Genomic DNA, 13,191 nt, shown 5'->3' on the forward strand with positions numbered 1-13,191 from the left:
TTTATTTCCTTCAGACACATACCTAGAAGTGGAATTGCCGGGTCATAAGGTAGTTCTATTTTTAATTTTTTCAGAACCTCCATACTGTTCTATAGTAGCTGTACCAGTTTACGTTTCCATGAACAGTGTGCGAAGGTTCCCTTTGCATCTTTCTAACACTTATTTATCTCATCTTTTTGATGGCATTCATTTTATAAGCTGCGATGTTGTATCATTGTGGCTTTGATTTGCATCTCCGTGATGATTAGTGATGCTGATCACCTCATGTACCTGTTTGACATTTTCTGTTTTTGTAAAAATGTTTAGTCAGGGGGCGGCGCCTGGGTAGCTCAGTGGGTTAAAGCCTCTGCCTTCGGCTCAGGTCATGATCCCGGGATTCTGGGATCGAGCCCTGCATCGGGCTCTTTGCTCTGTGGAGAGCCTGCTTCCTCCTCTGTCTCTCTCTGCCTGTTTCTCTGCCTGCTTGTGATCTCTGTCTGTCAAATAAATAAATAAAATCTTAAAAAAAAAAATGTCTAGTCAGATCCTCCACTCATTTGGAAATCAGACTACTTACCTATGTATCTAGTAGCTATGCTGTACTATTGAATTGTATGAGTTCTTATTTTGGCAATAACCTCTTATCAGATATATGATTTGCAGATATCTTCTCCTTATTTCATAGGTTAATTTTTTTCATTTTTTTTTATAGTTTTCCTTGCTGTGTAGAAATTTTTTAAAGTTTGATGTAGTCCCAGCTGTTTAGTTTTGTTTTCTTGCCTTTGCTTTTGGTTTCAAATTTTAAAAGTTACTGCAAAGACTGATGTCAAGGAGCTTACCCCCTGTATTTTCTTCTAGGAGTTTTATGGTTTCAGGTCTTTATCAAGGCTTTAATCCATTTTGAATTGATTTTCGTGTGTGGTGTGAGAGAAGGGTCCAGTTTCATTCCTTTGCATGTGGCTGTCCCGATTTCCCAGTACCATTTATTGAGGAGACTTTTATTTGTTTTATGTTTTTGTCTCCTTTGTTATATGTTAACTGACCATATATGCATGGATTTATTTCTGGGTTCTCTCTTCTGTTCCATTGATGTATGTATCTGTTTTTTTAATCTAATACCATGCTATTTTGATTATATTTTAGCTTTGTAATATATTTTGAATTTAAGAAGTATAATGCTTTGTCCTTTCCCAAGATTGCTTTGGCTATTTGGAGTCTTTGTGGTTCCATATAAATTTTAGGATTGTTCCATTTTTGTGAAAAATGCCTTTGGAATTTTGATAGAGATTTCATTGTATCTGTAGATAGCTTTGAATAGTATGGGCATTTTAACAAAATAAATTCTTCCAATCCGTGAATGTGGGATATCCTTCTATTTATCGGTGTTTTTAATTTCTTTCATCAATGTCCTACAGTTTTCAGTGTATAGGTCTTGAACTTCCTAGTCCAATTTATTTCTAGGTATTTTATTCTTTTTTTTAATGCAATTGTAAATCGAATTGTTTTCTTTCTCTTTCTGATAGTTTATTAGTGTATAGAGGGGCAACAGATTTTTGTATATTGATTTTGTATCCTCCAACGTTACCAAATTTGTTGATTAGTTCTAACAGTTTTAGGGTTTTCTTTATGTAATAATCATATCATATGCACTTTTCCTTCTTTGTTTCTGATTTGGATGCCCTTCATTTCTTCTTCTTGCCAAATTGCTCTGGCCATGACTGCCAGTACTATGTTGGAAAAAAGTGGTGAGAGCATACAACCTTGTGCTGTAACTGAGTTAAGAAGAAAAACTCTGAGCTTTCACCACTGAGTATGTTATTTGCTATGCATTTGTCATATGGCCTGTACCATGTTGAAGTATGTTCCCTCTATACTGAATTTGTTGAGATTTTTTTGTCATGAATGGGTATTGAATATTATCAGATGGTTTTTCTACATCTTTGGAAATGTCATATGATTTTTATCCTTCATTTTGTTTCACATTTATGGTGTTTCACATTGACTGATTTGTGAATGTTGTACAATCCTTTCATCCCTGGAATAAATCCTACTTGTTCATGATATATGATCCTTGAATGTTTTGTTGAATTTGACTTGCTAATATTTTGCTGAAGACTTAGGTATCTATGTTCATCAGGGAAATCGGCTTGTAATTTTCTTCTAGTGTCCTGTCTACATGTAGTATCAGGATAATGCTTGCCTCATAAAATGAGTTTGGAAGCATTTCCTCTTCTATTTTTTGGGAAAAGTTTAAGAAGAATTGGTATTCTTTAGATGTTTGGTATATTTCAGTGAAGCTGTCGGTCCTGGGCTTTTTTCTTTGTTGGAAGGTTTTTGATTAGTGATTCAATCTCACTGTTAATAATTGGTCTTTCCAGATTTTCTTTCTTCCATTCAGTCTTGGTAGTATATGTTTGTAGAATTTATCTATTTCTTTTACGATGTCCATTTTGTCAGTGTAGAACTGTTGATAGTAGTCTCTTATGATCCTTTGTATTTCTGTGGTATCTTTATAAAGTCTTAATTCTTTAATTTCTGATTTTATTTGAGTCCTCTCTGCTTTTTTCTTGTGAGTCCAGCTAATGGTTTGTCTGTTTTGTTTATCTTTTTTTAAAAAGCACAGCTCTTAGTTTCATTAATACAATAAAAGATAATCTTTTATTGTCTTTTTAGTCTCTGTTTCATTTATTTTACTCTGGATCTTTGTTATTTCCTTCCTTCAGCTAACTTTGTTTTAGTTTAGCCTTCTTTTTTCTACTTCCCTGAGGCATAAAGTTGTTTATTTGAGTTCTTTCTTTTTTCTTAATGTAGGCATTTATTACTATAAACTTTCATCTTAGAACTCCTTTCACTGCATCCCATAAATTTGTTATTATATTTCCAGTTTCATTTCCATTTATCTCAGGATGTTTTTTCTCTTTTGATTTTGTCTTTGATTCAAGACTTTTTTTTTTACTCATAGAAGAATATTTTATACGCATATTCAGCAGTTGATAGTGTGTTTTAACATGCTTGGTGATCTGTTATTTCATCTCAAAAGATTAGAAGTGTAATTAACTGTCAAAGAATAGCTAGACTGGAACAATGGCAGAATCAAGGGTTCACAGCTGATAGCAAGGGGGGCAGTGCTAAAAAACAGACAGAGGAACTTAAATGGAAGGCATTGGAGGACTCTTTAAGGGTGACAAATCTCTTCAGACCTTAAGGATTTCTTTGCTCTTAATTTATACTCAGATTAATACTATTGAGTCATTCAAGAAACATTAGGTGATTTATACTATATTTCTAGAAGTGGGACATATGTAAAATATTTTCATAAACATGCTTTATCTTTATGATAATAACTAAAGACTAGTTATTTTTGAACACTTTCAATGCTAACTCTCTGCTAGGTTATGCTAATCTTCTTACTTGCATTATCTAATTTATTCTTAAAATAATCCTGGGAGGTAGTTTAGAATGTTCATTTTACTTATGAGAGAATTTTCGCTCAGAGTTTAAGTGAACAGTACAGAGTTTTGCAGCTAATGAATGGTGGAATCAGGATGTTGAACCTATGTCTGACGATCTCTTAAAGAATCTGCTTTTATAGCCAGTACAATGTGGTTCATCCATACAAATTAAATTACTTTGAGGTTTGCAACAACCACTCCGTACTTTACGTCAGCTGCTATTATCCCAGTTTGAGGCCCAAAGGTGTAACTTAGATAAAATAATATAGCTATTAATTAGCAATACCAGAATTCTGTTGTTGGTAAGTGTTAATTTTGTTTCCTTGCCTGGAAAATGTACTAGTGAGAAACATTTCCAATACTGGATAAATTCGTTTTTATTGAAATAATTTTAAGTTGATTTAACTTTCTCAATTTTTGTCTCTAGCAAGGGCTTCTCCCATACATTTCTTACAAGTTAAATAAACTACGAGTCATGAAGAGTTTTGAGATGCTCTGTTGAAATATAATAATTAATAAAAACTAACTGTTTTGGAACCCTTGCTACATTCCAGGCACTGTTCTAGCACTTTGAAGGTTTTAATTAATTTAATCCCTACAGTCTCTCTATGAGGAATATGTTGTTCCTAGCCGTGTTTTATAATGAGGAGATGGGAGTACAGAGAGGTTAAGAATTTGACCAAGTTTAGCCCATCCTAAGTAGCAATGGAAATGAAATCTGGCTGTCTAGTATCTCTGGAGTCTGGATACCTGTCTGTAACACTTTTTAAGCTGCCTTCCCCCAGGTAACTTGAGGCATATGTTTTCAAACTCAGTCTGGTCTAGAGAAAATGCCCCTCCTACCTTGTATGCTGTTTTATTTATTTATTTTAGAGAGAGAGAGGGAGAGAGAATCTTAAGCAGATTCCACACAAAGCCTAGAGACCAACTCGGGGCTGGATCTCATGATCCTGGGATCACAACCTGAGCCGAAATCAAGAGTGGGTTATTTAACCAACTGCCCCACCCAGGCACCTCATTGTGTTTTATTTTTTAAATTGATTGAAAAAAGAGACTGACATTACAAAGGAAGAAAAATATATGCATCAATCAACAGTTTATTTTGATGGTTAGTAGACTTAAGTGACAAGCTGTAATTTCATATTTATCCACAAGATGGTGAAATTCTCATTAGTTTTTAATTCCTTGAAACCCATATAAACTGTTAATTTATAATCTGCATTTGACACTATTTATTATAAGCACTTTAATTTCTTTTTACAGCCCATCTGCTGGCAAGGCCAAGATTAGAACAGCTCATAGGAGAATTATGATTTTGAATCACCCAGATAAAGGTAAGTAAAATTCCTATTATTCATAAAATGTGCATCTGAATCTGTTCTGAATTCCTTTCAGTTTACTTAAACTCATTTTAAGTGATACATATAAGTGATATATATATAAAAATATATGTATATAGTTGAAATGGAAGTTTATATGCCACATGTACTGTGATTTTCTTATAAATAGATAAGCTTTTGGATTGAAGTTAAGTAGCCGGCAGAAGTGGTGGATTCATATTAGTGCTTTCAAGAACTTAGTTACTGATTTTTATATATGTGTACCTAGCCTCTGTGTGAGGCTCCTAGCATTTTGACTGGGAAAGAGAAAACATGAGTTGTGAACTCTTGTGTAAACTGATATGGGCATCGTGAATTATGTTTGTTTAACCTTAAACATAAAAGCATAAGATTTAGAGGATATCTTCTAAATCTCTGTACTATGTCATAGATAATTCTAAATTTCTCAATTTTATTCTGGAAGGCTCTGAGGCTGAGCCATTTGTTTTTAACTGGCCAGGTTTTTAATGTAAATTTATCTTACAGAAAGACAATTATTATAACTTTAACTACACTACAGCTGCTTGAGAGAGAAAGCCCATATGTTCATTACTGTTTCTTCTCTAAAATAACAGATGGTAGAAAGTTGCACTGTATTTCAGAAGTCAAGGGTGTGGTAAGGGGAAGAGAGTAAAGGGTTTTGGATTCTTATTTACAGACTTTCAGTTTTCTAATATTTTGAAAAAAATTAAAAACAAATTTTAGATTTTTGCACATCATAACTGACACCAAAGCAGGACATTCTTTTTCAGTTTTCTCACTTAATTATGTACTATAAAAATTCTTTTCACTAAACATCATCTTTGGCTTTTTATTTGCTGTTCTTTAGTATGAATAAACAAGAGATTAAACTTTGAAAAGAGATTTTGCTTAAAATTTCTAAATAGCCTCAACAGTTACTCAAAGATCCACTCAACTAATTTACTTCGCATTGTGGGCTTTCAGAGTGATTGACTCAGAAAGAAATGTGTTTAAAGTGCCTGCTTGAAGCCCTCTGTCTCCTACTAAACATCCTTTGTCCTTTCCAGGTCAAGTGTATGCCCTTCTCTGATTGATTGCAGTAGGATCAGGCACTCATGTCTTTCAGTTGATTGACAAGTTGTTGATTGTGCCTACTGGGAAGGAAGCAAGTTCTAAAATGTATCTAAGAGAAATTGTATTTTTAGATACCCTTAGTAAAGAAAGAAAATGTGTGTCCTGCGAGCCAGTAGTATTTACAGAATTACTTGATTTACTCTGAGGTTATATATTTATCAGAAGTGGGATTGATTGCCTGTAGTATGCTTATTGTTACCCGTTCTGGCCCTGTATAGGTAGCAGGATGTAAGGGAATGAACCTGGAAGCCAGAGGCTGATGTTTTTCTCTGGCTTCTGCCTTCTAACTACCAGTATGACCGTGAATACTCCCTTAACCTCTCCAAATGTCAATTTTATCTTATACAAGATGAAGAGATTTATTTTTAAAGTCCTTTTTGTTAAGTAATATAGTATCTTTATATGCCTATTCAATTAATGAAGAACCTGTATCCTGTATTTCTATTCAGATCACATTTTTCACTCCAGAAAGATGCTTTTAATCATTTTGGATTATTGTACCCTCTAGGAATGTATTAAAAACTGGACATTTTGTTCATATAATTGGTCATTCACCCACAATTTTAAAAACATTTGGAGTTTCAGAGTTCATAGATTCCCAACACCCACGCATAAGCTCACAGTTAAGAACTCTTACTCTAGTAAAAAGTAGGATAAATTTAAGGAATATTGGCATTACTGGAGGGAAGGTATTCATGGATGATGGAGTTGGGAGATGATAATGCATAAATCCTGAAAATGGCCTCTTGAGAAGGAAGGTGGTTTGTTTTGTTTTCTTTTCTTTTCAATGAGAAGTTATCAGATTTTAAGCAAGAATGTCTCATTATCCTTGGATAGAGAAAGCTAGAAGTATTTGGGGAAATATGAGAATAGGCAACTTTTAATTTTGTCTACTCTTTTTCCTAATTCCTTATCGTATTTGCTTTGGCCAGGTCACCACTGACCGAGTATTATATAGGTAGTTTCAAAAACTTAAATCCTCTACTCCATGCTTCTGAAATTCATGAATGTACCCCCACTTCATCCCCAAGTCAGTTTTCTTCTGGTTTTGCTGCCAGCTAGTAAAACAAAGTTAGAACTTCAGATGTGTGATCAACTATAATTTATCACACCTTTCATTATCAGTTTTTGCAAAGAAGGTGACATGAGAAAATTAGGTGTGGGGATGGCTGAAAATAAATTTTTTGTAACTAGTTTTAAATGAGCATTCACATGTGTTTTGGTAAAAAGTATATTTTGCTATTCAGTTTAGTGAGATAAAATCTCAGTTGATCTAATGCTTTCAGGTTAATATCTTTTAGGTTATGCTTTTTTAAATTGCTGAAGAGAGAGGTTAATTATTAGGAAATAAGCAGTTCATATTATACTTAATATAAAGGAAGACAGACTAGGTAAATTTGAAAAACTGTAGAACCTCAGTGATCTCTTATAAACTCTCTAATTCAGTGCTACTCAAAAGTATAGTTTGCTTGTTCACATGGGCCAATTTGTTACTGGTATGCCACGAGTTAAGAACGGAAGTCAAAAGAAACCCTTATGGCCGTTTGACATTGTAGTAACATCCAAATGTGTGATACCTTTGTAATTTGTAATTACAAATTTACCACAGAATGGAAATTTCTTTACAAGTGCGTCTTTACTATAGTTTGAGAGACACTGATCTGAACAATGCTGCCTACTAAGTCAAGACTTAGTCAAGTTTCTGCTATATCATGGGGACAATGTCTGATTAGTTATTCTTAAAGATTTTTAGTGTTGGAGAGCTTCCTGCTTTATAGGAAGCCTATAGGTAGGCAGCTCTAAGTACTGGAAAGTTCTTCCTTATATTTAACTGAAATCTGCCTGCCTATAGCAGATATTCTCATTCCTTTTTCATTTATGCCCCCTTTCAATGAACATACAGTACTGTCACTCTTCTTTAATAATATTTAAATAGGGCGCCTGGATGGCTCAGTCGGTTAAGGGTCCTGGGATTGAGTTTCACATTGGGCTCCCTGCTCAGCGGGGAATCTGCTTCTCCCTCTCCGCTGCTTTTGTTCTCTCTTCTCTCTCATGTGCTCTCAAATAAATAAATAAAATCTTTTAAAAAATAGGATTTAAATAAAAATTAAATATTGGGGGCGCCTGGGTGGCTCAGTGGGTTAAGCCGCTGCCTTTGGCTCAGGTCATGATCTCAGGGTCTTGGGATCGAGTCCCGCATTGGGCTCTCTGCTCTGCAGGGAGCCTGCTTCCCACTCTCTCTGTCTCTGCCTGCCTCTCTACCTACTTGTGATCTCTCTCTGTCAAATAAATAAATAAAATCTTTTTTAAAAAAAATTAAATATTGGGATTAAAAACAAATCAAAGTGAAGGGATTTTCACTAATTACTCTCATTGTAGAAGAAGCTAAATTTGACAGAAAGTCCTGGTATTACGATTTATTATGATATAGTACATTTAAAAGGTGTATTGTAAACATTTACAAAAAGAAAGACATGATCACCAAGAGTCCAAATGAATTCACTAAGAAAAAGTCATGCCTAATTAGCTTGGTTTCCTTTTTTTGATAGCTGTAACTAGACTATAAACTTCTTTCAAAGGTCTCATCTTTTCTTCCCCTTAACATTTTAATTAGACTTAACATTTTGTATTTAATAACTGTTTTGATAAAAGTATAGTTTTGTTTTATCCATATTCATTTTCTTTGATAAATGGTGTGATCTTTAAAAGGTAAAGAACATGGCTTATTCATTTTTATAATCTCTATTGCTGACACTTAAACTTTTAATTTTTTTCATGAATGAATGATTAAGCAAGTGAATAAAAAGATGGTATACAAAAAAAACGTACAGGTAAAATAGAATTGAGATTGATAGCTAATACATAATGATCATATGAGAAATTTTAAAGATTTATTACACTGATGTGAAACAACCTATAATTATTCTTTCATTCATTCAGAAAGTATTTACTCAACTTCTCTAATGTGCCAGATACTGTGGTAAGTCTTAGGGCTTTAACTGTAAAACAGGACAACTACATCCTTGTCTTCATAGAGCCTGTATGCTGATGGAGGGACAGACAAAAAACAAGTAAACCTATTTCACATTGTAGTAAAGGATGCAGCAGGCAGAGATATAGAATATGAGAAAGAGGCAGCTTAACAAAGTTACTGGGAAGACCTCTGTGAAGAGAGACTTAAAGGATAGAAAGAAGCTATCTCTGCGAAGAATGGTTGAAAGGTCGGGAACTAGCATATGCAAAGACTCTAAGGGAAGAAAGAAAATAATGAGCTTAAGGACTTGAAAGAAAACTAGCTTGCTAGAGATATAATATGTAAGGGGAGAGATAGCCTGAAATGAGGTGGTGTTCACATTTTGAAACCTCAGGTATGCTTTCTGATAATGAAACACACATGTGCTGTGTAGTACTTGAACTTGATTCTAAAGTCAGTGGGAAGTTTCCGTTAGCTCTTAAGCAGTAGAGTGATGTAATTTAATTTACTTTTTAAGAAATCACTTTTCTCCTCAATCTTTCCTTACTTCTTTTTATTTTTAAATATACTTCATATTGATGTATATAGTCAGAAAAGTGGACAAATCATTAAGTATATATCTATGTAAATTTTAACAAACACCTGTATAACCAGCCTCCAGGTCAAGAACTAGGACATCATCACCCTCTGAATCCCCTTCATGAGCCCTCCAGTCTGCTTCTTCCCTAGAACAAACATTGTCTTGATTTATAATATCATAAGTTAGTTGTGCCTCTTTTGAATGTGTGTAGTCATTTGCATCTGGCTGCTTTCAGTCAATATTTATCCTTGTGAGAATCATCTATATTGTAATGTGGAGCAGTAATGTCTTCATTCTCATTGATCTAGAGAGCCTTAGCAAAGTAATCCTAATCTTTTGGTACCAGTTGAGACCTGATTTGTGACCCATTATGTGATCTATTCTGGAAAATGTTCCATGTGCACTTGAGGAGAATGTGTATTCTGTTGCTTTAGGATGGAATATTCCGAATATATCTGTGATATCCGTCTGGTCCAGTGTGTCGTTCAAAGCCCTTATTTCCTTGTTGACTTTCCGCTTAGATGATCTGTCCATTTCAGTGAGGAGGCTGTTAAAGTCCTCTACTATTATTGTATTATTATCAGTGTATTCTTTGATTTTGTTATTAACTGGCTTATGTAATTGGCTGCTCCCATGTTAGGGGCATAAATATTTAAAATTGTTAGATCTTCTTATTGGGTAGACCCTTTAATTATGATAGAGTGTCCTCCCTGCCTCCTTCTTACTACAGTCATTCGTTTAAAATCTAATTTGTCTGATATAAGGATTGCTACCCCAGATATCTTTTGATGTCAATTAGCATGATAAATGGTTTTCCACCCCTTCACTTTAAATATGGGGGTGTCTTGGTGACCTAAAATGAGTTTCTTGCAGATAGCATATTGATGGATCTTGCTTTTTTATCCAGTCTGATACCCTGTATCTTTTGATTAGGGCATTTATCCCATTTACATTGGGAGTAATCATTGAGAGAAAGGAATTTAGTGCCATTGTATTACATGAAAAGTGACTGTTAACTGTATATGGTCTCTGTTTCTTTCTGGTCTATGCTACTTTGGGGCTCTTTCTGCTTAGAGGATCCCTTTGACCTTATAAAACAATTTAATTGGTGGTGGGTTGAAAAGTGAAAGGAAGATGAGGAAGTTGAGTTAGCTTATATAAACAGCTTTCTTTAGAAGTATTGTAAGGAAGATGAGGACAGAAATGGAATGGTAGCTGGAAAGTAGGGATGTGGCATTAAGGGAAAGAATTTCTTTTGTTTTCTTTGTTTTTTACTTGTAAAATATGCTTTTTGGAAGCTTGTTGAACGGTTTTAAGCAGGTTTTTATGTCAGTGGAAATGATCAACTAGAGAGATCAATGATTTAGAAGAGATTAAATTTAAATTCAACAGGGATAAAGGTAATGTTCTTTTAGGTCCCCTAAATCAATTGTGTAAATACAGGACAGAGACTTGGCAATGTTTCAGATGTAAAGGAGCCATGGGGATATATTTGGTCTCAAAGCCTATAAGACTCAGCAGTGTAAAAGTCACTAAAATATGGCAGTGAATTCTTAAGCTGCCTTAAAGGACGCAGGGTATCAGTATTATGAGATTGAATGTTACTGTAGCCTTCTGTGCTTGTCATTCATTCACTCATTCATTTACCTGATACTTATTTTCCTGCTGTACAGAGCTTGGGTAGTTAGACCTTATGTAAAATTTTGTGTCCCTTTCTAGATCCCAAATTTTGAAGGATCCCGACAAATTAAGTAGTATTCAAAGGAAAGCAAACAGATGGTGAAGGGCCGAAAGCAATGTCATGTGAATGGTCATTCATTCATTCAGCACACATTTATTGAGTATATAGTACAAGCCAGACATATACTAGACACTGAAAAGAGAGCCAGTGTTGCCTTCACAGATCTTATATTCCACTGGGAGAGACAGTAGATAGATAATTTGTTAGGTTAAAATTGTCTACAAATTCTTTACAGCACCTCACATCAAGAGATGGTCTGTTTCCTTACCCTTTATATTTAGGCTAGCCTTGTGACTTGATTTGACCAATAGGATATAGTAGAGCTCAAGAAGTATTGCAGCTTCAGCTGTTACCCTCTTAGAAACTGGAGACCACCATACGGTGAAAACCAAGCTCAGCTCCTGAAGGATGAAAGGCAAGTGAGAGTGGCCTAGCTGTGCAGTCAAGGTCCCAGTCCATCATTTTGCCCGGGGTATCCTATCCACGTTATAACCATCCAGTTATAGCAGACCTGACCCAACCCAGAAGAACCACCCAGCTTAATCCATTGAATAGTGAGAATAAAAAAAAACCACTGTTTTTAACCACTAAGTCTTGGGATAGTTTGTTATGCAAAAAAGACTAATAAAGAAAATGTCCCATGATGGTACGTGCTTTTAAGAAAAATGAAGTAGGGGGAATAGAGATTGGCAGCTAGAGAGAGGCAGCTGCCTCTTGTAACTGCAGTATTACTTAGAGCATCTTAGAAATTCTCTGTGAGGAGATAATATTTGAGCAGAGACCTGAAAGAGTAAGTTATACAAAAATCTGAAGAAAGAGTATTTTAGGCAGAAAGAATATCAAATACAAAGAGCATACTGTATGTTATGAAATTGTAAGGAGATTGCCCAGAGTATAATGAGCAAAGGAAAGAATGACAGGACGTATGATTAGATAGGATATCCAGGGTTAAATGATGGAGTAGCTTGCAAGCTATACTAAGAATTTTGGCTTTTATTTTTAAGTGTGACAGGCATGATGTTATTTGATTTATAATAATTAGACTACTTAGGTATGGAAAAAATAGGGGAGTCCAGAGTAGAAGCAAGGAAGTTAGTAGAGAATACTGTAACCCAAGAAAGAATGATACTGGTTTAGAGGATTTTTGTGATGAAAGAGGTAAAGAACAGTCTACTTGATGATACAGTTTGAAAGTGAAGCCAGCGAGGGGCACCTGGGTAGCTGAGTGGGTTAAGCCTCTGCCTTCAGCTCAGGTCATGGTCTCGGGGGTCCTGGGATCAAGCCCCGCATCAGGCTCTCTGCTCATCAGGGACCCTGCTTCCCCCTCTCTCTGCCTGCCGCTCTGCCTACTTGTGATTTCTCTCTGTCAAATAAATAAATAAAATCTTAAAAAAAAAAAAAAAAGTAAAAAGTGAAACCAACGAAGTTGATGGATTGGGGATAAGAAAAAAGTAAGGAAGAATGGCTTAGGTTTTTGGCCAAAGCAGTAAAGAACAAGAAACCTCACTATAATGAGAATCTTGGAGGGCTTCTTTGTAACATCTAATATTTAAAATGTTGCACATATGTGTGGAGTCTCTCTTCTATGCCTTTGTGAGGACAGAAGTATGTTTACTGAGACGAGACCATGAGCAGTGTGAATATTGGACCTCGATGTGGAAGACTGTTCTTATAGTTGGAGTTATATTAGTTCCCCTTCAAAAGATATCAGTCAGCTAGTTATTATGGAGTACCTTCTGGGAGCCAGGCCCTGTTCTAGGCACTGCAGCCACAGCAGTGGAAGAAGAGATGTTCAGACAGAGCAGTGAAGTAAACTTGAGATTGAGAACTGCTGGAGGACAATTTGTTAGGGATATCATAGGAAGTGTTCATTTATTGGGTAATGAGGTGTAGAACCCTTTAAGACTCTTCCAACTCTATGTTTCAGTGATTCTCGACGCCTGATAAACTGAATCAAGATTCAAAGTTTTCTTCAAATTCTCCTGTCTCTA

At 35.2% G+C, this 13,191-nt stretch overlaps 1 protein-coding gene across 1 annotated transcript in view; it reads left to right on the forward strand.

The window, feature by feature from the left end:
- Positions 1-13,191, forward strand: part of DNAJC15 (DnaJ heat shock protein family (Hsp40) member C15) — a 72,743-nt gene that overhangs the window by 43,396 nt on the left and 16,156 nt on the right. Inside the window, exon 5 of the mRNA XM_004759260.3 lies at positions 4,695-4,765. Coding sequence (XP_004759317.1) covers positions 4,695-4,765 — 71 coding nt within the window. The remainder of the gene's footprint in view (positions 1-4,694; positions 4,766-13,191) is intronic.

The sequence above is a fragment of the Mustela putorius genome, unplaced genomic scaffold (genome assembly GCF_011764305.1).
Source record: "Mustela putorius furo isolate JIRA1106 unplaced genomic scaffold, ASM1176430v1.1 tig00000179_pilon_pilon_pilon, whole genome shotgun sequence".
Taxonomy (NCBI): domain Eukaryota; kingdom Metazoa; phylum Chordata; class Mammalia; order Carnivora; family Mustelidae; genus Mustela; species Mustela putorius.